The sequence below is a fragment of the Lissotriton vulgaris genome, chromosome 2_1 (assembly GCF_964263255.1).
Source record: "Lissotriton vulgaris chromosome 2_1, aLisVul1.2, whole genome shotgun sequence".
Taxonomy (NCBI): domain Eukaryota; kingdom Metazoa; phylum Chordata; class Amphibia; order Caudata; family Salamandridae; genus Lissotriton; species Lissotriton vulgaris.
In genome coordinates this window covers 706,582,250-706,608,846 of record NC_141687.1, presented here as the reverse complement: position 1 = coordinate 706,608,846, position 26,597 = coordinate 706,582,250, and the positions used below count along the sequence as shown (strand labels likewise).

Here is a 26,597-nt window from a genome sequence, read left to right as displayed (position 1 = left end):
GGTTCTCACTAACTTCCCGGTCAGCTCCATCATCATCCTCGGCATCAAATATGTTCACAAGCGCCGGTGCAGTCTGCTGGGCCTCCTGGCGTGCAGCGCGACGATGCATAAGAGTCTTCTTGGCTCGAAAATCGAGAACAAGCCATGCAGCTGGCTTCATCATGATCCGGCGACAGACACTTGTTGCACACCGGGTGGACATCGATGTGGGGATACTTTGAGTTGCACACAGGACATCTCTTGAACGGGCTCCGTTCCATGATGATCAGTCGATAAGGTCTGTGGCGTCGACTGGGCCTTCTGCGTCGAAAGCACGCGGCTCTCTGGAATCTGGCTCGGAACCGAGCTGGAAGAATCAGGCACCGAACGCAAGACTATACCGACGAAAAAACTAAAGGCCTTTTGGCCTTAAGTTTATATCGATTCAGACTAGAGTGAACCAATATACATCCGAACCCAATGGCGGAAAAAAACAATGAGGATGGAGTTGCTCATGCGCACTGTAGTCCAGGGGAGGAGCCACCTATCTCGTGATACTTCGAAGACTCTTCCAGGACAACAATGTGCGATCATCCGGAACCAAAACTAGGCGGCGATCTATGCACAGATATGAATTCAGCAGCCCACATGCCTCGAACATATATAAAATTTAAAAGAAAACCCAAAATGAATACTCCAGTGTCAAACAGTAAGTATAGGAGAAGTTTTTAGAATGCAGCCCTAACAAAACCAAGCACTATATAGCAGAATTATGCAAAGCATGGGAATCTAGAAAAGATTTCATTCTGCAAAGCTTTTGTTACTTTAATGATCTTCAAGTTTGTGTCCAGGATGCTTGCAACCGGCATACAGTGCTGCCAACTATTTAGTCCAAATATACAACCTCACCCCAATGAGGCTTCTGGGGTACAAGAAAACGAGGTATGGCTCAACATTTGTAACACAAGTCAGCAAGAATATTGTACCTGGAATAATGCTTTGCCCTTCCCTGGAAACTCTTGGGAAATGTCTTCCTTCCATGCCAAGAATGCTTCTTCTTCGAGGATTTCCATATCATAGAAATGAACAAAAAAGCGTAGTAGCATCCCTGAATAGGAATACACAAATGCAAATCAATAAAGTCAGTGTGAAAAACTAATACAAGCGTTTCTCAGATTTAAACTAATTTCTCTCTATAGTCCCCTTAGTAGTTTAAATAAAATTGCAGACTCAAAAGTATCATACTAAAAATATCTGGTATCTTAACTATCTGGTATAGTTAACTAGTCCAGTCTTTAACAAGCAGAACAGTGTCAGAAATATCAGGTTTGTATTGGAAAAAGCAAGTCACCAATATATAAAGCGGACTCTTAATAGAGAATGCCATGGAGTCTATAACCTTGTATTTTCCAGGGTGGTACTAAATGGTTACTTATCAGAGGGAGTAGTTTTGCAGCTTGAAGAGTTTTCTGGATTGACATGCTGTGCATTATTCCGTCGTTTAGTAACTGGGCCCGGAATCATCTTGTTAGTCCTCTTCCCGCTTTTTTGTTGGGCATATCTACAGCAATTTGGTGCTGTGCACGCCCCACACTTGTCAAGGGTTCACTTGGCAAACAGGTGGTTTTGGTCTTCGACTGGTGTCTAGCCCGAGGCCGTGGCATCTGAATCAGTCTTTAGGTGCAGATATGGCCTGAAGACAGTAGTGGACTAGGAGCCTTGTGTTTGTTAAGAAACAAATGTCTTATGTTGTAGGACAGGGGCTTCCGTACTCGGTCATTTGAGCCATAGTCAAAGTTGGAGTTGCTCTTAATGGAGAACACCTCTTCATCCGACATGGAGGCCCCAGGGAGTTATTCCTCCTCTCAACATTTTAAAGGCAAAAGATGTCGGGAGTGTCTTCTATATTCCTCCAATGCGTTTGTCTTTGATGTGCAAAAAAGTCTCGGAAAGCTTTTTTCAAGAGGAAAGTGACAGGCCTTGCAGTCCTACTCCCTGTGTTCCGGAGACAAACACTGTTAAAGAGCGGACGGAGCTTGATCTTGGGGTATTCGGCGTGGCAGCTCAGTGACATGGAAGTATCCGTTCAATCCCCAGCAGAGCATTCTCTGGTAACCCTGGAGGGGAATCTGAATGTATGCCCTGAAGGGCAAGGAACTTGAGGGATTTGGGTAAAGCTCATCGATTTTACGAGCGAGGACGTTTGCTATACTTCAAAAAGCAAGCTGGAGTACGCAATCTAAAACGCTACGGATGAGGGTGGTGCACAATGTTTAAAGAACAACTTAACAGTCTCAACCCAGACTGCAGGCACACATGTCAAAACCAGATGGCATAAAGAAAACAATTTATCAATGGAGTTGATGCCCATGCACATTATCACCAAGAGGAAGTCAGTACCACTTTCATGCATCCAGACCCAAACCTACAAGGTAGGCATCCGGGATGTAAATTAGAAATGGCATTAAATGGTCGACAAGGTCCAAAAGAAAACTAAAAATTCAAATTCCAGACTGAATAACGCACAGCATAGGACTCCAGAAAATATTTATGCCACTAAAGAGGGTTTCTATACATTTAGACCTGTACCTGGAGGAGAACCGTTGAAGTGACCACATGATAGGCAACAGATGCCTTTTCAGGATACGGTTCCAAAGAGCCACTAATCTTGCTATGCATAATGCGGAGATACAAAGCTTGGCTCCTCGTGACATGTTAATATAGATCTAATGGCTCTTCATCAGTCCCAGTTAATGGACTGAACAAAGTGGAGGAGAGATTTATGGGGAATCGCTGAATACCCACCGTCCCTTTTCTTAGAATGCCCTGTCGTCTTCGGAAATGCTTTCCTCAAGCCTTTTGTGGATACTTGCAAACCCTGTGGTGGTCTAATCATAAAGTGTCCATTGTACGGGTCCATGTAAATAGGTATATCCATCTAGCTGCTATGGTGGGAGCATTTTGCAATCTAACTTTATTCAGTGTTGGTCATCTTTGTTTAAAAGGTGTTTCTCAAGCTAGAGGTGTCTTCTCTCCTCGGTTTGCTTAGTTCGCCCAGAGTTGGCAGGGTATGCCCAGACATGGGCCCCTTGCTCACTTTGCCACTGGATTCAAGCTAGCCTGGCTGAGGGGTGTTTCTCAGGATGCTCGTTTCCGGTCCAGGGAGAACCTGCCTGGTAGTTCAGGCTGGGTTGTTCCCTTGAGGCACAGGGTCAAGACTGATTTGCAAATAGCTGGGTCAAAACTGGGGTGGAGAAGTGAGCTAAATAAAGGACGATGGATTCAACCCAGATCTACGACTGGAGAAGGGAAGGGGGGGGGGGGGGGGGGGGGGAGGGGGATAGGAGGGGGGGGGCTAAGAGTGTCCGAAAAGTTTCAGCACTCCATCCATCATCTCCTTGTGTTTGTTTTTCAATGCCAAATAGCCTCTACAAAAATAACCCATACAGAGGCTTTTTTGGAGGTGGCTTTTCGGAGGTCCTGGGGCCATCAGTCAGGTTCAAATCGCCTGCATGAGGTAGATCGCTGGAGAGAAGGCACCTATAAAATATTCTTCTAAAGTCGGGGCTCTTCTGTGTCTGGCCTTAAATTCTCAAGGAGTCTTTGCCCTGGGTGTGGACTTCAATAGGACAGAAGAACTATTTGTCTAGTCATAACAAATAAATAGGACTCCCCTCCTTGGACCTAAGCAGTTATGAGAAGAGACGTATCTGCACTTCTATGTAGTAAACCCACTCTGTTGTGTTTGCTCCAAACAGTCTTTTTGGAGTGGAAAGCACTATATGCTACGGATACACTAATGTGAGGTTTTAGTAAAGGCAGGCTTCAGATCTGGTGTTGGTCAGTGTACAAAAACTTGCTGCTGTAAGCAGGCACAATTTATATGTAGTACCCTCCATAACCTTCTCAAAAACAAGTCCGAGATCAAGCAGATTTCCGGAGATAGGAATGGGAGCCCAAAATAAAGGGGGGAAATACTAGTATGGATAGTAGGAAACCAAGACGGGAGAGAACAAATTCGTCAAAATAACTACATCAGACAATTAAGGTTAACTTTTCATGTAAACATGCCATCCAGATTACACACCTCTCTGCCTTCCTCCCCAAAAGCAACCAGGTGTGCAGCAGATACCAAGGAATGTCAACATACCTTTTGGAAAGCTTTTGTTGTAGCAGTGCACCTGAAGGGCATAAAGAGCACTGACTTGCAAATCAACATGGTCATGTAAAAACTTTTGCATTACTGGCTTGAAGGAGAGAAGCAATGTTTTTTCTTGATCCAACTGTTCTTTGGAAGGAGCAGCTGAAAGATCACCATCCTCTGGTGAGCATACTTCATTTGATATATACTGTAAAAAGCTGAAAATTTGCATAAGAATTAATTTGAGACTAAACACTGAATTTACATTTTAGAAGATTGCATCTAAGGCATACTTAGCTGTAATATGTTATTTTTAACTTTAGCTGTGCAACACAAAATCAGTTGTCCCTCAGTAGGACATCCTGAGATAGTTTCAATATAGTCCTATATAATGGCATGAAAAATAAAATACTGTAACCTGCTTAAGTGTACACATTAGTTTGCTTTAAAATGTATCAAACTATGACCAGGTGCCCTGTACAGTTACTGTTAGTGCCTGAATGCATCCATGAGTATTTTTCAGTATCTGGATGGAAATGGGCTTCGAAATGGAGACTGACCATTAATTATGCCATGCTGTAAGGTTTCTTGGGATAGAAGAATTAGATTTACCAAGAAGATCCACTTTCAAATCCACTGATCTACTAGTTGTAGTGGGTATTGTACAACTTAGCATTCAGAATTGCTAATATGTATGAAACTACAGAATGCATCATTAAAAAGACCACTTTGCCCCTAGACTTCATTATTTGAGCTAGCTACACCAGATTTGTAGAGCTGGAAGCAAATAGGTTCCTTATGTAACCATTTTTTGTACTCTGAATTTTAGTAGAACCAAGCAGCTGGGCCCTAGACGACTGCAATACCAAGACTGGTCACAGCTATTGGTACATTATATTGCCCACCTCAAATGGCCTGCTGCTAGTAGACCACAGAATTATCACAAGCTACTTTGGATGAGAGGCAACATATAAAGAAACAGAAAAAAGTATAAGCATTTAATGACCCCTTCAAATGTTTTTCATCTTTTATTTTCTGCTATGCACAGTATGCAGATGACGAAACCCGCCAACGCGAGAACTGTTATTTCTGATTAGAGAAAAGAAAAGCTCGAGTAGATGGGGGATTCTCAGAGTTCCACTGCCTGAAAGACTGCCTCCGGACACGGCCCCACGGACACCTTGCGGTTGTTATGGAATTCGGGTTCACTCTGAGAATCCCCCATCTACGAGAGCTTTTTTCTCTAATCAGAAATAACAGTTCTCACCGCCTCTTTACCTACACACCGCAGATTTTTTCATCGCCAATTATTTCTTTGCCCTGAAGAAGCCCTTTTTTGGGTGAAACGCGTTGGCTGGTTTCGTCATCTGCATACTGTGCATAGCAGAAAATAGATGAAAAACATTTGAAAATGTCGAGTCATTAAATGCTTATACTTTTTTTTGTTTCTTTATATGTTGCCTCATCCAAAGTAGCTTGTGATCTTTTGTACTCTATAATGCTGTAAGCTCACATGCTTTGCAACAACCTGCCATCATGTGTTGGGTGCATTCATTGAAAGAGGTTTCTCTTTGAAATAAAAGGACTTGTGATCCCTCCCTAAAACTCTGCACCAGGACAAATACTCAACCTCAGACTTTATATACCCTTTCTGCAAGCTCAAAGGGTGCTCAAAGGTGGGGTGAATTACATTACAACAGTAAATGACAATAAGAGCATTGTGAAAATAGTAATGTAAGCCACCTGAGGCATAGGATCACAACTGGGAGGCAGCAGGGTGCATGTGAATGTACAGTCCTACAGATAGTTAAGTTGAATGCAATTTTTCTGTTTATAAATGTGTAGTTTTAGATCACATACTTTGCATAGACTCGTGGCTTGTAAGTGGACAAAGCATGTTTGGAACAATGCTGTATCTTTTTAATCTAAGTCTGCACAATAATGCTTTGAGAAAGAGGTGTAGACCCTATAGCAGATATACAGATGTTGGCTGGGGTGCATTTCCCTTCTTGAAAGAATGTGCTCCAGGGACAGTATCAAGAGTAGGTTTTGCTCTAACATAGCTGTCTGCTTAAACTGCAGTATCTATCATGCAAGCACCAGACTTGAAACAGTTTTCCTGAGTGGAATTTTGAAAAGGCAACAAAGTAGTATTGTTTGGATAATACATTTAGTAAGTCAATCTGATACATTAGAGATTTTTCACATACAATGTAAATGATGCTATATGACAATGTAAATGATGCTATATGACAAACAGATTGATGCGGGGGGGGGGGCGGAGAACATTTAGTTGGAAAGGCAGTTTTGCAGTCAGGACTACTCACTACTGATGTACCTGCAAGAAATGCCCCTCTGGTGTTAAAGCCTACAATTCACTAACCCTGTGCAAGGAAGCAACCGCTACTAGAAAAAGCTACTTTCCATGAGCGGCACTACATCTGGCTAGAGTACTGGGGTAGTCCAATGAGTAGAGAACTACATTAAAGTACAGCCACATGAACTAATGGGGTGCTTGAAGAACTAACATATAAGGCCTTCCAAAAATGCTGCAAGTTCTGGGATTTTAATAAGGATCTAGTTTGCCTGTTCTGCATGCAAGTAGCTATTGTTGCTAAATGGAGCCCAATCGATGTTTGCTAACCAGATAGACCATTCCTGGAATCGATCCCTATAGAGGTTGTGTATTCCTATTAACCAGTACCACTAAAATTACATGGCAGGAGAGGGTCAAATTATGTGGCAGGGTTGAGTAAATTTTGCATTAAGAAAAGCTAAATTATCCAACATAACGCAAATTGTAATATTACTTCCTTATTCCATCATTTTTAAACTTGAACACTGGGCATTAGTACCAGCTTATCAACATATAGCAATAGGCAACAGAAAGGTGTGCAGTCCAGCTTTGCAAAAGGCCTTCCACTGCACGGCATAGTCATCGGATTTAGTAACTTTCGAACCATTTAAGCTAGAAACAATGTAGTCATCGGATTTAGTAACTTTCGAACCATTTAAGCTAGAAACAATGTTTAAATCTGTATATTCTGCAGCAGGTGATTAATTATAGGGAAAAATTAAAATTATGCGAAAATAGCCACAAACGCATTACACATGGACAGTGGCCCTGCTAATAATGATGTACCACTTTCCATTTTGTGACATAGCAAGCTTGTGCGATAGGTCTGAACGCTTGTGAAATGTTTATAAACTGACCTGGGAGTTGCAGTTAACCAAACTAAGGCATCAGGTGCCACATGCTATATTAAGGTCCTTGAGATTGGGAAGTCTTTAGCTACTCGTGCAGGGATTATATTAGCAAAATTTCCCGCCGAGCATTCAAATGACAATTATCCTTATTTTAGAATTCATTCAAGTATAGTTGAAGTTGAAGATACAAGTCCATTTGCTATCCAATTCCAAATCAGACACCAAAGTCAGACACCAAAGAATCGGATAGCAAATGGACTTGTATCTTCAACTATACTTGAATGAATTGTAAAACAAGGATAATTGTCATTTGAATGCTCGGCGGGAAATTTTGCTAATTTGAACACCCTGAGCCTTTGTTCAGGGAATATTGGGGGAGTGAGGTGACCTTCCCTGTCTTGCTTTGAGCACCTGTTGTGATTTGTGCATCTTTACTTAAGCCAAACTTTTTGCAGTGCGCCCTCTTTACCCTGTTACCTGTCTTCTTGTATTGCAGGGATTATATCTGCTCTGAGGGGTAACATCCTGTGCGGACAAGCAGACATTGCCATTAACATGGCAGTCTCTTCCATGACGGAGCGATAAATATCATGGACATTGGCCTTATTTTCCTCACTAAATAGAAAATAAATTAAAATACCGCTTTATTTGTATAAGTGACATGGCTCTGTTTTGCTTACAAGCCCGCAACTTCGATGGTCAGGGTGACAAATACCAAGGATGCGTACTCCTGATTCCACCTCATGCCTTTTAATTTACCACAAACTCGCTCCTCCTTTATGCAACTCAGAAGTTCTTATTTTCTCCTTTTCTCTGGTTCCTTTTGCGTTTTTCACTCTTGCTCCGAATCAAAGTCCATTGAGGAACAAGAAGTGGCAGTGGGCCCCACTAGCTCAATTTGAGCACTAAATTAGAGCCAGAGGAGGAGAAACATAGGCAAGTATATCAAGTTTGCTCAGCCATAGAGCATAGCTCATGGACTCTAGATGTGGGTACCTGAAGAAAAGCGCAGGCTCTTAATTTTCTGCAGAGGTGAATATACCACATTTTGAAAGCACCAATTAGGTGCTTGCAGATTCAGCTTAACGATGCATTAGTTAAATGTCTTGGTTAACCGCTTCGCAAAGTCAACTTCCATTGATCGATGGTATGCTCAGAGCAGTTCTTGGGGATAGACCATATCAATATAGATTGTGATGATGCTGCCAGCGGAGGAGAGAGCACTTCCTTGCAGTGCTTTAAGGGCACAAGAACAGTTGTGAGAATTAGTGCATAAAACAGTCAACTGCATCAGCACCAAGCTCCAACATTTTCTGTTTTTTCATCCAGGTAACATGAACAGTCCGGTTGAGATGCAATTTCCACTCCACTATTCAGGTGTAGGATAATAGTCACCTGCAGCTGAAGGACAACCTGCCAAATACAAAATTCCTCTTGTTCTATTAGATTCACATGCACCCTCCCACCTCCCTGGCACCTGTAGCTGTTGCAGTTCATTATTTACTTCATGTACGCATGGACATCTCTGTACTACACTTCATTTTCACCCTCTTGTGGGAAATCAGTCTAACAATGAAGTTGATGCCTATGCGCACCAAAAGGAGGAGTCCCCTTACCTCGTAACTGGGAAACTTGCAAACATCAAGACCCAAATCTAGATGGCAGGAGTACGCAAAGCATGTGAATCTACAGCTCTACATGCCAATAACAGATGTTTACTATGTAAATAGCCTAAGCCTTTCAATGGAAAGTCTAGTGTTAGTAGAGCCTAGAGTTCAGCACACTAATAGAACAAAAGGAATTTTGTATTTGGCAGTTGAGCCTTGCAATATGGCTCCTGAGGTCATAGAGTTTAGCTACCTGAACCTGCCCCCTGACTGTATGATTATTATCAAGGAGGCAAGAAGACCTACAACCAGGGCGTGCTATGCGGCAAAATGGAAGCGATTTGTCATTTATTGTTCCAATAATGACAAATCCGCTAGATGCATCAACGCAAAACATATGTTATTTGTTACATCTACACAGATGCAATCTGGCATATAGTTCCATCAGGATACATTTAGCTGCAATGGCAGCTTATCTTCAAAACAGGCAGCACCTTTCCCTTTTCAGAGTGCCAGCCATTAAAGCTTTTATGGAGGGACTCAAAAGAGTAATTCCTCCCAGACACCCGCCTTCACTTGTCTGGAATCTAAACATAGTTCTCACCAGACTGATGGGACCACCTTTTGAACCTCTTCACTCTTGTGAGATACAATTTCTGACATGGAAAGTGGCCTTTCTAGTAGCGATCACATCGCGAAGAGGTTAGTGAGCTTCAAGCCCTAACTATTCAAGAGCCTTTCATACAGATTCATGCTAATAGGGTAGTGCTACGTACCAACCCTAAATTTATGCCTAAGGTGGTATCACAGTTCCACATTAACCAAACAATAGAAGTGCCAGTATTCTTCCCAAATCCAGATTCAGTGGCAGACCGAGCACTGCACACACTAGATGTTAAAAGAGCTCTCCTGTATTACATAGACAGGACAAAAGAATTCAGAAAAACTAAGCAACTGTTTGTCTTCTCTCCACAGCACAAAGGCAACCCCATTGCCAAATCGGGTATAGCCAGATGGATTGTTAAGTGCATACAGATCTGTTATCAAAAGGCTAAACGCACATTAACAGTTCCCCCAAGAGCGCCTTCCACACGTAAGTTAGGGGCATTCATGGCTTTCCTAGGTAACATTCCTCTATAGGATATATGTAGAGCAGCCACATGGTCCACCATACATACATTTACCAAACACTATTGCGTGGATGTACACTCCAAACAGCAAGCTGCTGTAGGACAGGCTGTTCTCAGGACTCTTTTTCAGACTGCTGCAGCTGGCACAGGCAACCACCGCTAAGGAGGAAACTGCTATTTATTCTATGCACAGATATGAATTCAGCAGCCCACATGCCTCGAACGGAATATGCTACTTACCAGTATGCATCTGTTCTTGACATGTAGGGCTGCTGACATTCATATCGCCCGCCCTCCTCCCCGGTGCCTGTCGCAGCTGTAGCACTCAGAATTAATCTCAGGCATGGTCATCACTCACTGTATCATACTCCATCTCTGCCACAATGGCGAAAAACAATCTGAGGATGGAGAGGATGCCCATGCGCACTGTAGTCCAGGGGAGGAGCCACCTATCTTGTGATACTTCGAAGACTCTTCCAGGACAACAATGTGCAATCATCCGGACCCAACACTAGGCGGCGATCTATGCACAGATATGAATTCAGCAGCCCACATGCCTCGAACTAATATTTTTCTTTTTAATAAAGACTTTTATTGACAGGTCGAGGGCACCAGCATGGGAGCCACCTGTGCTCCTAGCTTGGCCTGTTTATATACGGCACAATTCGAAGACATCCACATCTTTAACTCTATGTCTCCATTTTATGAAAACATCAAGAGTGGTCAAGGTATATGGACGACGTTTTTATTTGGACCGGAACCTTGTAAACTCTTAATGAGTTCATACAATGGCTAAACTTAGGAGACACCAATCTCAACTTCACATCTCACTGTGATAGAGAAAGATGTGAATTCCTAGATATGATAAAACATGTCAATAGAGCACTCAATGTAGAACTTTTCACGAAATTAACAGATAGAAATACGATGCTTCATTACATGAGTTACCACCCACCATGTCAGAAGGATAATATTCCGTTTGGTAAATTTTTAAGAAACATGCCAATACCTTGACTCAAAAAATTTTAAATAGAGGATAACCAAAATTCAAGGTTAAACATGCATACAAAAGAGCCAAATATTTCAATAGGGAAAATTTACTTTAAAACAAAACCAGGATACTGCAACTGTACAACCCTTGATTTGTCACCAACTACAGTACAGTCCGCAACAAAATTAAGAATAATAGAAATTGGCACTTGATTACTAATAAAAATAAAGAGAAAATCCCAAAACCAATCATGTCGTTTAGACGAAACCAGACAATTAGAAATAATTTGGTTCACACATATAGAGAAACTAAGGAGAGTACCCAACCATGCATTAATGCTCTGCTACCTGCTGGGACCTTTCATTGTGGTGGTTCAAACTGTGAGAACATTCTTAAAGGCTCATGCATTAACCACAAGGGTGTCTCGCAGAATATTAAGAATTTTATTAACTGCCGGACAAGAAATTTGGTTCATTTAATAAAATGCCCCTGTAACTTCGCTTACATTGGCGAAACCGAGAGAAATTCGCCTCGGAATATATGAACATAAATCAGCCCTCCATAAAGGCTTTAATTATTGGAACTTTGAACAAAGATAGAGGTTGTCCGTTTTGCAAATATATAGCTACTGCTGCAAGATGCAATCAACATGAAGTGTAGGCTAGACCAGCACGCTCTAAGTGCAGAAGGTACAAATATTTTGAATTGAGGCATCTAGTGGATCAATACTGTTGGTGCAATATATAACAAATCTGGTAGTAGCTTTACGAACAGTCACACACTGTGGTAGCAAGTTGAGATGGCCAAACAATGACTTCAGGAGCCAAATCACTAGATTGAGCTCCTTGGTGTTTGGGTGTCTGACTTCTCCATGGTTCTGCATGAGAAGGCTGGAATGGAGATGCAGCTTTTGATGTGGTTCCAAGAGTTAATGGTTAATGGGCCCGAGTGGGAACCACTAATATCCAGGTGAGGGATGTTTGCCTAAGCTTCCGAGCCATAAATTGGAAGCAGAGGGCGAGGTGGGAAAGTTTAGGCAAATATCCCTGACCAATTCATCCCTAGGGCATTGCCTTTGGATAGAGTGTGTTGGAACCTGGAGGCGAAGTTTGGGCATTTTGAGTTGTCCACTGTGGCAAACAGATCCATGTGTGGGAATCCCAATTCTTGAAAGTATGGAAGGAGAACTTGGGGATGAAGTTCACACTTGTGTATTTGTTACCGCGTTCTGCTGAGGAGGTCGGCAAGCAATTCACTTCTGAGATGTGCTCTGCTAGAAGATGGACTATGAATTGCCCAACACCAAAAGGTCTGAAAGAGGTGTGACAGTTACAGAAAATATCCCCCCTCCACCCCCGTTTCTGTACATAGCTGTCATTGTCCATAGGGACTTGGACCCCTTTCCCCATGAGGTGAGACTGAAAAGCTTTCAGTGCTAGATACACAGCTAGAAGCTCTACATAGTTGATGTGAAGAGTTTTGTACTTGTTTTCACATAGACCTTGAATCGTCAAATTGTGAAGATAGGCACCCAACCTGCGAGGTAAGAGTCTGCTGTTAGCACGATCTGTAGAACAGGGTTGATGAAGGGCCGCCCTTTTGATAAGTTGTGTGCTCCAACACTGCAGAGAGCGATGGGTGAGGCTGTCTACCAACACTAGATCTGTTAATTGACCCGGGGACTGATTCCTAGGATGTGCTGAACACTTGTAGAGGACACATGGGTAACCTTGCATGAGGCACTATTGCAATGCAGGATGCAATCCTCCCTAACAATTGCATGAAAGTCCTGACTGATCAGTATTGATTGGTCTGAAACTGTAGTAACAGAGTTTGAATATTTCTAATCTGACTGCATTGGGGAGGCTACAGCTGTGCAGATAGGACTGCATTTGTTAAGGCTGAAGATGAGACTTCTGTGCATTGACTGTGAAACCCAATTGACAGAGCAGGTCTAATACAGTCTGGGTGTATTTTAAACACTTTGGTTTGTGCTGGCTTTGATGAGCTAGTCATCTAGGTATGGGAAGACATGAATCTGTTGCCTTCTGAGATGTGCTGCCTCTACTGCTAGACATTCTATGAACACTCTGGGAGTAGGGGTTACTCCGAACTGGAGTTCGAATTGATAGTGTTTTTTTGCTATCACAAATCTGAAATATTTGCGATGTGCTGGATGAACCGGTATGTCAAGGTAGGAGTCTTTAGTCCAGTGTGGACATAAAATCACCTTCTTGTACCAGTGGAAGCACTTGAAGGGTGCCGACGTGGAAATGTTCTGATAGTATGTACAGATTTAATGTCTGTAGATCCAAAATTTGTCTTACGGAGCTGCCCTTTTTGGGGGAATCTGAGTACACACCCCTCAACCTTGGTACTGTAACGGAACCTATTCTATAGCTCTTTTTGTTGGAAGCTTGTACCTCTTGTTTGAGGAGCAGCAGGTGCGGTTTGTGAGTGAGGTGGAATTTTGGGAGGATTGCTGGTGAGCGCCAGGCAACCATGTCGGATAGTGTCTAGCACCCATTAGTCCGATGTTCTGGATTGCCAAATGGGGAGAAATTGTTTACGTTTTCCCACCCAACAGGTTTTAAATGATCTGGGGAAAGTGTAGGCAAGTAATTGTTTATTGGGGAAAGGGGAGTTATGCGTTGGCTTGCTCTTTCCCCTACCTTTAAAATAGTTTCCTTTGTAGAAGCCTCTAGAGGGAGAGTCGCGTGTTGGATTTATATGAGGAAGTGTTTGGGTCTGTGGATGTAATTTTGGACCCTTCCCTATAAAAGGGGTGGCAAAAGAGCCTCTGCTTGATGGAGACTGAAGTGCTGCCATGAATTTCGCCATGTCTGTCTTCATCTTTTCTAGAGCCTCATCAACTTGGGTTCCGAAAAGATGTTGCTTGTCAAAGGGGGTATTTAAAACCTGAAATCCTAAGCCAGATTGGTCTTAACTTCCCTCGCTTCAGTGTCAGCATCATCCAAAGCACATTAATAGAAGATGCAAGTTTTCCTTCTTGGACTAGGTTCTGGTGCCTTTTTCATGTGCTCTTCTGGAAGGTATTGGAGTAGGCCTTCCATATCGTCCCAATGTGCCCTGTCATACCTAGCTAGGAGGCATAAAATGCTTCAAAATACTAAGATTCGTGGAAAGGCTTTAAGAAGTTATAAGAAAAAGCAATTTTCTAAACATTGACAAAATATGGACAAGCTACGCCACCAAGAAAAGCGCCTTACATGTTGCTCCTATGAATCAAAAATTCTGCTGGGAAAATAAGCACACCAAAAAGACTGAAAAGGTGAACAGTCTTTCCACAGGACTGCGCTTGAGGAGAGAGCCTGTATGAATTACTCTGGAAGGGCAGCTTTTCCTGAGGCTATGCTACCTCATCTGCTAAAAATGTAGTTTGCTTCAACTAGCAGCAGTAAGCTGATGCAGCAAATTGCTTCCTTTAACCGCAGTGCAAATTCTCTCCCAGTGCGGGAGAATTAATGAGTGGGCGGGGCTGCGTCGTCCAACGGACATGCGCAGCACCAGTGAGGTAGTGCTCGTGATGGTCGTTGGCAGACACGAGCACAGAATGGGTTAAACAAAAGAAAAGGCACCTTCAAATTGGTAAACAAAAACGCACAAGGGTTGTAGGACCCTCCCAATTTAAGCCGATCTAAAACGTTTGGATTCTGATTGTGTAGTGATCATGACCAAATTTCACAACCAAAGGTTGCACATTAAATTCTTAACTAGTGAAAGGGTTAACAGAAATGCTCACCTGGTAATCAAAATATTCACAAATCCCTTATCTAAATGAAGTTTTGGTGAAATGTTGTCTTTTATCCATTTGTAGATAACTTGAGGGGATGGATCCAATTCTATTTGCTTCAACAGCTCCTTCTCAAGTTTCATGAGCGGAAACAAGAAACTTAGTCCCTTTCCTTCCAAAATCTCCAGCATACGGTCTTTATTCTGGTCAATTTCTGTGAGGAAAATTCACATTTAGAAATCAAATCAGTATCACTTTCAGAAAGTCAGAATTTGCTTTTTATAAAAAAAAAATATATATATATAAAGACTTGGTAATAAAGACTTAGGGTACTGGGCATCTTAAATAAGATTACATAGCAAATGCAAAAACACTACAAGAAATTATTTATTTGCCTGGATCTCAAGTTCTCCAGCTCTGGCATCTTTCAAACATTCACATACTTGAATCAATCCCCACAAGGCTGAGAATTCGGATGCACTTTGACTGGATATGCCCTGGGTCCCTGCCAATCAGGTTCCCATGGCCTTTGTTCTTTCCCAAAACTACACCCCCAGTTGGCACACCTCTGGGCAAAGGAAGTAGTTTGTAAAGGGTACCATGGGCACTGTGACCAAGGAAGGCCTCTAAGGGCTGCAGCACATTGTGCAACCCTTAGAGCTGTGTTCTTCAATCTGTGGGGTGCGCCACCCTGGGAGAGCGCGACACCATACCAGGGGATGTGACAAGTAAGCAATGGAAGGACTGAAGTAATGAGGCATGTTCTAATGGGGAAGGAAAGCCCTCACAAGCTAACAAATAAAAGGCAAGCAGATTGTGACAAATTCAACCAAAAAGGTAAGTGATGACAGACTACAAGGCCACTGTAAGTTGACAATAGCTCATTTCGCAAGCAGATCACGTGTGCGGTCTGGTAGGTGAACCAATTAAACCACCTGCAAGTAGGAAATGAAAGCACAAGAGAACCACCAAGCAGGCTCACAGATTTAATGTGTTGGCGATGGAGTTATCACCACACCAGTTTGGACTGCAGGTCACAAGACTTTACCTTCACTAAGGACGCCAGCCACAGAGAAAACCAAAGACCCACTGAGGCGTGTGTAGCATAAGGTGTGTGCAAGGCCAAGATATGGTTGTCAGAAGCCTGGCTAAATGCTATATTGTTTGTAATTCCAGTATTAAGCCCCGCCGCCCCCCCCCCCCCCCCATCTCACCTCCTGGTTTTATTGAGATACTTTGCAAAACTGCCTCAGTCGTCTAACACACCTGGTGCACTCCCACCTGCCATGGTTGCCTGTTCCTAGTGACTATCAGGCACTCTACAGAAAGAAGGCCACTCTAAGGTTTCACTTTGCTACATATTTTTAACAAAACCAAAAAATATGAACTCGACTCAAGTCTAAAGACTAGGCTTGTTACTTTAGAGAGCATTTCATTGGTAGGGGCACCCATTTCCTGAAAGTTTAATAACGCTTTAGATTTTTCTTGCCTCAGGATATCCAAGTGAAGACAGTAACGGTTAAGGATTCTGTTCCCGTGGCCCTATTCCAGCAAGAAAAGACCAGAAGTTATACCCTCACCTAGACCAGCGTTTTATTTTCTAAAACTCATCTAGCTTTTCTGTATAATCTACAGGCATTCCCACTCAAACTACATTGCTGGCTTGCCTCGCTGCAAGTGAATCCATAGGGGTCTGAACTTCTAACATGGCGGTTTATAGTATAGTCAATTGTCTGGCTTGTATGGCTGCAAAAAAGGCTGGAGTGACACCTTGTAGCTTAATATTGCACTACTTTGACTTAACTATAGCAATGAGTATTGAAATGAAACTTTACTGCATCAGCTTTTGGAAGCAGAGTTCCAGTTCTGCTGCGTTGTATGCTCGGTCTGCAAGACTACTCAATTTTGCATTCTACTTTGTGCAAGACTGCACAAAGTCTTGCACATTCGCTGGGTCTCACTCTGTCGCATTTTAAGTATGTGGCATTGTGGGATTAGGGCCATCACCACAAGCTTACGGTCTATGACCAGAATCATGTTAATCGAATGTTCATGCGGCAAACACAAAAGTACAAGGTTTATTTGATTTGTGTACAGCAAGATTCACATGCCTTACCTGGCAACATCTTCTGCATGTTAACTTTGCTTTGCTGGAAAAGTTCTGTAAGCCATTCTCGATCTTTCAACTTGGCCAATTGCTGAAGGCAAAGCAAGAAAAGTGGAAAATGGGTGCCACTTTCCAGGGGTTGTGCCAGTTCAGAAATGCTAACAAGCTCAGCTATTATGGCACGAGCTGCAAATTGGGCCAAATAGGATTTCACCAGTGGTATGTCAACCTCCAATTTAGGACACTGTTCCAATACATTAAGGAAAGCCTGTATTAAAATAAAAAAAAAGTTTAAACAGATAAATCCTTCATTTTAATAAAACTTTAAATTACACTACAGAATGAAAGTTTATAATAGTAGCACCCATAGCTTTCCTATAAGGAAAATGTTACTTACCAGTATGCATCTGTTCTTGGCATGTAGAGCTGCACTTTAATACACTATGTATAGATCACCATCTGGTGTTGGGTCCGGATGTTTGCAGTTTGTTATGGTCTTGGAACAATTCTTTGGAAGTCACGAAATAGGAGACTCCTCCTTTGGACAATAGTGCACATGGGCCTCGACTTAATCGTCAGATTGTTTATTCCTTCATCGGGCTCGGAGGTGTTCTACACATTCCAGTCCGGTGTCATTACCGAGCTAACTCTCGCCGCGCAATCCTTCTTCGGTATTGTTTTCGATCGAGTTTCTTTGACGCATATCTCTACAAACTTCTACTTCGGTTCCGGTCGTCAAAGCAGGCCTTCAGGCCAATCTGCACCATCAGGGCTTTTGGCTCATGGAAAGGACTTTAAAAAGTTTCCTTAATGTGGATCCAAGTTTCCACACGCCGATCTTCATGAGGTGTGTTCCAAGACAAACTGCAAACATCTGAGCCCAACACCAGATGGCGATCTATGCATAGTGTGTGATCTGCAGCTCATATGCCTCGAACACAGTTTAAAACAAGGAATACATTCCTAGGCTTAGGAGTGTTACTTCTAATCCCAATTTACCTTGATTGTCAAAAATATAAACAATTCCATAACAGACCTACCTGAACCACTCAGTTATTTTTCATGAATTTGCAGGCTCTGGTGCAGCTTGTGCAAGTTTGCAGGTTTGTACTCACGATTTCAGGGCACAGTTCCTAGTGTTAACGCGAGCACATTGTGGGTCACAAAGCAGCACCAGTCCAATCAGCAGCACAGAGGTAGCCTGGTGTAGATTGCAAAGCAGCGACAGGCGCCTAATGCAAGTAAAGGGTGATCAGTAGCACAAAAAAGCTCTAGGCTCTGACCAGGAGGTTGGACGATGGTGACCAACAGCTGGGTAGGTAAGCTATGGAGCCAAGTCAACCGAACCCGGGAATCCATTTAACTCCTTAAAGTCAGGGGGTTGAGTATGCAGGGATGCCTTTGGGTGTTACTTAATTTCTTTACCAGAGCCAGTCGTGGTAAAGAGAACCCTTTGCGAAGAGACCGCAGGAGTCCTTGTGGATTTCCAGGAGGTCAGCCACCGACTGATTGCTGGAGAGACTTCACTCGACAGGTGAGCCACTCCGACTCGGGCAGTGGGCGTCTGGTGAAGTGGGCAGAAATCGCAGTTCCAGCTGAAACCAGATTCCAGGTAGTTGATTCCTCTGGACAGGGCAGCTGTCCTCAGGAGATCTGGTATTTATTGAAGCTTGGGCTGTCTTCCTCAGGTTCTGGAAGTAGCTCGCCACAGGACAGGAGTCTTTGCAGGTTCTTTAAGCTGGAGACAGGCTGGCGCCAAGTCGGTTGTCTTTGTGCTTTGCTGCATGGTGTCTTAGTCATTCGAAGGTTGCAGGGGAGGTGGGAATCAAGGTTCAGGAGTGCCCCAAAATACTGAATGTAGGCGAGTTAAGTACAGGCAGGTAGTCTCCAATTGGTTACTTTTAGGGTGACTACACCATTAGTATGACCCCCTCCCTTAAGGTAGGGGTATTCTGTAATCCTATTGGCTAAAATCCTTCCAACCAACATGGAATATTTTTTAAGGAGGGGGTCACTCCAGCTAAGGACACCTTATGGGTGGTCCTGGCTAATCGGGGAGACATCTGGCTACTAATTTTCCTGCCTACCTTGCCGTCAAAAGTGGAACTTGGTCAAGGGGGCGGGCATCTCCACTGGCATAAACTCTTCGCCATGAATGCCGTCCCTGCTTGGGGGTGGGTGTGACGCACCTCCAGCCCAAGCAGGATTTGTTCCTGACCCACAAGAGCACCAGGGTTCCCACCTCAGGGAAGGTATACAGAGGGTGTAGACACCCTAAAGGCACCCCATTGGTTACTAACTGCCAGTACCTGTGTCCCTAAATTTAGTATTTAGGGCATCCCTGAGCCTGGATCAAATATGCTACTTACAAGTATGCATCTGTTCTTGGCATGTAGGGCTGCTGACATTCACATCTGTGCATAGATTATATAGCAGTCCCTCCCATTAGCGGCGGCTGCCCGTGCCAGCTGCAGCAGTCTGAAAAAGAGTTTTGAGAACAGCCTGTCCTACAGCTACCTGCTGTCTTGAATGTACACCTACGCAGTAGTGTTTTGTAAATGTATGTGTAGTGGACCATGTGGCTGCTTTACATATCTCTTCTAAAGGAATATTCCCCAGGAAAGCCATGGAGGCTCTTAACTTACGTGTGGAGTGTGCTCTTGGAGGAAATGTTAGTGTGCATTTAGCCTTTGCGTAGCAAATCTGTATACACTTAACTATCCATCTGGCTAATCCTGCTTTGGAAATGGGGTTGCCTTTGTGCTGTGGAGAAAAGGCAACAAACAGTTTTGTTTTTATGAAATCCTCTTGACGTCTAATGTGTGTAGAGAGCTCTGCGACATTTGCTGGATTAGGAAAGAAAACAGGCAGTTCTATGGTTTGGTTCATGTGGAACTGCGAAATCACCTTAGGCATGAATATAGGGTTGGTGCATAGTACAACTCTATTTGCGTGGACCTGTATGAATGGCTCTTGAATGGTTAGTGCCTAGAGTTCACTAACTCTTCTTAGTGAGGTAATGGCTACTAGGAAAGCAACTTTCCAGGTAAGAAATTGAATCTCACAAGAGTGTATATGTTCAAAAGGTGGTCCCATCAGTCTGGTGAGGACCACATTCAGGTTCCATACAGGTGAAGGTGGGTGTCTTTTGAGTCCCTCCAGAAAAGCTTTAATAGCAGGCACTCCGAATAGTGAGAGGTGCTGCCTGTTTTGAAGATAAGCTGCTATTGCGGATATATGTATACGAATGGAACTGTACGCCAGATTATATCTGTATAAGTGCAACAAATAACAATGTTTTGAATAGATGCATCCAGTGGGTTAATTTCATTGTTACAATATATGACAAACCTCTTCCATTTAGCCGCATAACATGCTCTGGTTGTGGGTCTTCTTGCCTCCTTGATGAGGTTCATGAATTCTGGTGGCAAGTTGAGGTAGCCAAATTCTAAGACTTCAGGAGCCAGATCGCCAGGGATCTGGGTGCTGAATTTAGTCATGGCTCTGCGTTAAAAGTCTGGGTGTTAGCCGCAGTCTTAGATGCAGTACCACGGAAAGTTCTACTAGCGTGGTGTACCATGGCTGGCGTGCCCACGTTGGAGCAACCAGGATGAGTGTCATCGAGCGTTGCTTCAGCTTGCTTGCCACCAGCGGTATTAGAGGTGCTGGGGGAAAAGCGTACGCACATCTGCCTGACCAGTTCATCCATATCGCATTGCCTTGTGACTGCGGATGTGGGAACCTGGCGGCGAAGCTCTGGCATTTTGCGTTTTCCCTTGTGGCGAATAGGTCGGTCTCTGGATGACCCCACTGCTGGAAGTACAGTTGGAGTACTGACGGATGTATTTCCCACTCGTGCATCTGGTGGCTGTGTCTGCTGAGCAGCTCCGCCATCTGGTTGTCTTTGCTCGGGAGGTGTTCCGCCAAGAGGAAGATGTTCCTCTGAATGGCCCACTTCCACATGCTCTGAGCCAGATGAGACAACTGTGGCGAGTGTCCCTCCCTGCTTCTGTATGTAGTACATGGCAGTCATGTTATCCGTCCGGATCAACACGACTGTTGCACAAGTGTACTTTGAAAGCCTAGAAGATTGCCATTTATTCCAGAAGGTTGATGTGCGTCTTCTTGTGCTGTCCATAGTCCCTGCACTGTTTAGTGGAGTACATGAGCTCCCCATCCCTGGAGAGAAGCGTCCGTCAGTATGATCTGTGGCACAGGCTCCTGGAACGGTCGGCCCTTGCAAAGGTTTTGTGGGTTCCACCAATGCAGAGAGTTGTATGCCCGACCGCTTACCAACACTAGGTCTTTCAATTGTTCTTGAGCCTGATTCCACTGACTTGCCAAGCACTCCTGAAGCGGACGCATATGTAGTCTCGCGTGCGGGACTATGAAGATGCAGGAGGCCATCATGCCTATCAACTGCATGAACACTTTTGCTGGAAGAGAGTGTTGAGGTCTGAATTTTTGTATCAGCAATTGCATGCTGTTTATCCTCGCTGAATTTGGCTGAGCTTTGGCTGCCAGAGTGTTTGTCGCGCCCAGGTACTGTCGCACGTGGGCGGGTTGAAGATGTGACTTTGAATAATACAGCGAGAATCCCAGATTGTGAAGATGAATGATGTGGGACATGTGGCTGGCACACTGCTGGGCCAGTGTTTGCTTGAACAAGCCAGTCGTCCAGATAAGGGTAGACATGTATGTGCTGTCTCCTTAGGTGTGCTGCTACTGTCGCCAGGCACTTTGTGAACACCCTGGGTGCCGTTGTTACTCCTAAAGGGAGCACTTTGAACTGATAATGTTGATTCTGAATAGTGAACCTGAGATACTGTCTGTGTGATGGGTGTATGGGTATATGGAAATACGCATCTTTTAGATCCAGTGTTGCGAGAAAGTCTCCCTGACTGGGTAACGTTAGAACCTGTTGTAAGGTGAGCATATGAAAATGCTCTGACAGAATGTATCTGTTCAGAGGCCTAGTATAGGTCTGAGAGACCCGTCCTTTTTGGGTATTAAGAAATACAGAGAGTACACCCCTGAGCCTTGTTCTTCTACAGGCACGAGCTCTATGGCTCCTTTTTGCAGCATGCCGACGACCTCCTCCTGCAATAAGTGTAAGTGCTCTGCGGACATAGGACGATGTCTTGGTGGTATGTTGGGTAGAGTGGATGTTAATTCCAGACAATACCCGTACTGGACAATGTCTCTCACCCACCTGTCTGTGGTGATGGATTTCCAGACCGGCAGGAACTGTTGTAGTCTCCCCCCAACAGGTGTTATATGGTCAGGGGGAAGTGACAGGGCGTCACTGTTTGGTATTGGCAGAGGATCTGGAATTGTTGTTTCCTCTGCCCTTGATGTTGTTTCCACGATATCCACCCCTGTTTTTATTGTAGGTGGATTGTGTACCTCCTTTATTGTACTATGCTGTGTGGATTGGCCTCTTGAAGGTCCTCTAGTATTGGAGCGACGAAAGGAGCCACCCCGAAACTGCTGAGACTGCAGAGCCCCCATAGACTTTGCGGTCTGTCTTTTTTAATTTTTTCAAGGGTGGTGTCAATCTCAGGTCCAAATAAGTAGTCCGGGTTAACTGGCTGATTGAGGATAGAAGTTTGTATTTCTGTTTTGAATCCCGAGATTCTTAACCAGGCATGTCTCCTTAACATGACGCTAGTGTTAATGGCCCTGGCTGCAGGGTCAGCTGAGTCTAGCGCGCACTTGATGGAAGCATTGGTGATAAGCTTTCCTTCTTGGATTAGTAGTTCTGCACCCTCCTTGTACTGATCTGGTAGGCGTTTCAACAGTGTCTCAAGGGTATCATAATGGGACCTGTCATATCTGGCTAAAAGCGCCAGATGTTAGCTGCCTGCGCTGCCACCCTTTTTCCTGAAGTTTCCAGTACTTTCGACTCTGTCAGGAGGAGGAGCATCACTTGTAGTCTGGGAGTTTGCTCTCTTACGTGCATTAGAAACAACTAATGAGTCCAATGGCAACTGTCCCCTTATACAAGTAGGGTCCACAGGTGCCGGTCTATATTTCTTTTCAATTCTTGGGTTTAATACCCTGGCGGTTTCCTTAAAAATGTCACCAGCATGCTTAAGGACCCCTTTTAGCATGGGCAGGGTCTTGACTGTTCTTTCTGAAGTGGAAAAGGTGTCGCCCAGAGAGTATTCCTCCACAGGGTCAGCATGTAGTTGCACATCATGGTTACTTGCCGCTCTTTCAATAAGGGCGTTAAAGGCAGTAGGGGATGTTTTCACACTTTATACATGTGTGTCCGGGGCAGACTGCGGATCTTTTGGGTCAGCTGGGTCTGCCCATGGTTGGTTTTGATCGGGATCAGTGTCCACATGATAAGTGACATCCTCATTTGTCATCCCCTGCATCCACATCTGAGTATGTGGGTGAAAAAGTCTGAGGTTCTTGTCCATAGGACTGGAGAGGTTCTACAAGAACTGGCAATTTTGTCGAATCCCTCTTCTTTAAGGGAATCCTATAGGACTCCATGGGTGTTTCTGGTATTATCTTCCTTTTATATATGGACAGTCAGTCTACCAGTTTCCGAGTCGATGAACTGCCTCGACTCCTGTTCTTCAGGCTCCTCTGTAGCCTCCACTTCCATCGACACTATTTTAATGGCTCCGATACCTTTCTTTGGTTCGAACATCTTCAGACGCACTTCAGTGGCAACCCGAATTTGATCGGTGTCGATGCGGTCTGAACGGGCCTTGTTGGGGCCTTCTTCGGCCCGACCGCCGTAGACTTATCTTTGATGCGTTGGAGTGACTCCGACACCTCTTTGGCTATGAATGGGCTCGGCTGCGTTGACTCGACGGGGACCTTGGAGCCAGTCTTTGCCTTGTCCGCAGGCCTTGACCGAGGATCGAACCCTTCTTTTGGTTCGGGCCTTTTGTGTGTGTCGACTCCCTTCGGTGTCTGCTTCGTCGGTTCGACAGCCTTGACTTTGGTCTTCGGTGCCCCAACCTTCGGCTCGATTACCTTTTTGAGCTTCTCGGTATCGACGGCCTTTTTCTGTTTCTTCGGCTCCGAGGGGTTTGAGGCCTTGGAGCAGACCAGAGCCAGCTGCACTTTTGGTTTCGGTTTTGGCAGTGATGGTTTCGATTTCTTTGGATCGACCGATGGCGGTTTTGATACTGATGGCTCTTAATATATGTTCGAAGCCGGGGCTTTATGCGGGGCTGTAGATTGAGTCTATAGATCTCTGGTAAGGCCTTATGGCGATCCCTCGACCTGAGCCTTATTGAGCGCTTAGTCAGCCCCCGTATAGCCGGTTGGGCTTAGCTCCTCGCCTGAGCTATCTTCTACGGCCCCAAGGGCCTCTGTGTAGTCTCCTACCTCCTCGACGACGTTTTAGTCTTCTTCTAATACTTCTTCGTCTTCGGCGCCATACTTTGAGTCATGGCCGGAAACCGGATCAGAGTGTCCTTCCCGATCCTCCAGATCAACGACCTCTTAGTCTTCGGTCCCGAAGATGTTTTCTGGAACAGGCGCTGATCTCTGCGACTCCAATCGAGCCGCGCGTCGAATCCGAAGAGTTTTCTTTGACCTGAACCGGGCACAGGCCATACAGTTGGCTTCGTTGTGATCCGGGGACAGGCACTTGTTGTACATCGGGTGGACATCAATGTGCGGGTATTTTGCATTACAAAGTGGACATTTTTTGAATGGGCTTCTTTCCATCGTAGATCGAAGATCGGGTAGAGTGTGAGAAAAAAAAAAAAAAAAAAAGGCTAATTCTTCGATGTCCTCTCGCAGTAAAGTTATCGGTACCGAACGAAACAATACCGACAGTGTCAAAAGCTTTTTGGCTTTGTAGAAAGTTTTCCTAACTTGAGCTAAGATAGTAACATCCGAACCCAATGGCGGAAAAAAACAATCTGAGGATGGAGAGGATGCCCATGCGCACTGTAGTCCAGGGGAGGAGCCACCTATCTCGTGATACTTCAAAGACTCTTCCAGGACAACAATGTGCAATCATCCGGACCCAACACTAGGCGGCGATCTATGCACAGATATGAATTCAGCAGCCCACAAGCCTCGAACACTCAGATCCCTGGTGACCTAAAGAAGAAAACCAGAAGAGCTGTGCAGCAGTTAAGACGTCCAGACAATTGACTTCGCTCCAGCTCCACTGGCCTGTCTACAACCCTTGAAGAGACCGGCTCTAAAAAGCGACCTGTCGAGCTGGCCCAGGGACCTCCACAACCGTGGGAGGATTGCCTGCCTTCCCTTAAGACGAACTCATGACAGCGGCCTTGTCCACAAACAAACTACAGAGAAGAGCTTCAGTGCCCTGCTTAACAGCCCAACCAGACCTACTTTTGCACCAGACGCCTCTGGCCAGAGTTCAAGTGGTCCACCAGTTCCAAGATGGTTTCCCAGCAGTCCGCAGCTTGAGTCAATTAGAGTGACCTTTCCTGCTCGACACCGCCTGCAGCCTCAACACGAAGGGTTCCCCAACTGGTACCTACTCGGGTTAGACTTCTCAGACGTTCAAAGACACCCCTTCAACCAAGAGCCCCTCTCCGTTAATGTTATTTTGCACTGGATGCCCGATGCTATATTGGCACTCTGCCTCTGTGGCAATGAGGGTGTAGGTTTGGTCCTGCCTTGTGCCCCCGTCCCACAACTCAATGCTGGTCCTAACCCTCAAGATTTACATACTTAACTGCACCTCTAAGCGTGCCTCTAGTCTCCATTGACCAACATTGGGCCCAGTGACCAGATTGGACCTTTGCATTTACCCGACCCTTGCCCAGGGCTGGTTCTATAACCCAAAGACTGGATATGTAAGTTGTGAAATTGCATGTGAAATTACAACATTTTCTTTACTCCATAGGTGAACATTGAACGGTTTGAGAAATGCACCAAGTCCCCACTTGTGCTACTTAAGTAATATTTTTACAATTGGTCTGGGATTAAGTCATTGATTGTGTGGAATCAAATCTTGCCCGACTCTGTACAACAAATGATTAACAGAGCCCTCCGATAAGCCTAACTGCTCGACCACACTACCACTAGAGCATTAGTATTGTATGAATCTGGCTCTGTATATACTAAAGGAAAACAAGGAATCATGTGCACAGAGTCCAGTGGATCCCCAAAGGTTTAGAGGTCAAAGTAAGCAACACCTTAACCCCTTTACTGCTAAGGCATTATTTTTATTGCCATTTACTTTCCATTGAAATCAATGGAAAGTCCATGACGAGTTACCCTTGTCATTAGCGGCGAAGAGGTTAATCACGATTTGTGGTAGTGTGGGCTAGCAGTATGGATTTATCAGAGGGTAGTGTTAAGCATTATTATTGTACACACAAGCAAGAAATTCCAACCACTCAAAGACTGAACTCAGACCATTTTTTTTTTTTTTTAGATCCAAGCAGAAATAAATACAGGTAAGTAAAGTTGGGCTTTTCAAAACAAGTTATGTTAGCCAAAGTAGCTGGGGGGCCTTCAGTTGGTAACTGCTCTCGAACAAGCGAGTGGGTTGTGGCAGCAAAGTTTCTAGGGTTAAGCTCAGGGAAAAGGGTGATTTGAGTTAGCACACAAGGTGCACCCACAGCAGCACAGGCACACCCAAACGCAGGGTGCTAGTTGGCATTGGGTGCCCTGTTTGCAATGGGAGATCTCTGGTAAGAACAGACAGCAGGCCCAAGCAGGGAG

General features: G+C 44.4%; 1 protein-coding gene across 2 annotated transcripts in view; it reads right to left on the bottom strand.

Annotated features, from left to right (window-relative positions):
• Positions 1-26,597, bottom strand: part of EIF4G2 (eukaryotic translation initiation factor 4 gamma 2) — a 141,246-nt gene that overhangs the window by 21,798 nt on the left and 92,851 nt on the right. For both annotated transcript variants that reach the window (XM_086955950.1, XM_086955951.1), the window contains 4 exons: positions 16,926-17,184; positions 14,819-15,023; positions 4,130-4,338; positions 966-1,087 (listed from right to left, as the gene is read on the bottom strand). In XM_086955950.1, coding sequence (XP_086812076.1) covers positions 966-1,087; positions 4,130-4,338; positions 14,819-15,023; positions 16,926-17,184 — 795 coding nt within the window. The remainder of the gene's footprint in view (positions 1-965; positions 1,088-4,129; positions 4,339-14,818; positions 15,024-16,925; positions 17,185-26,597) is intronic.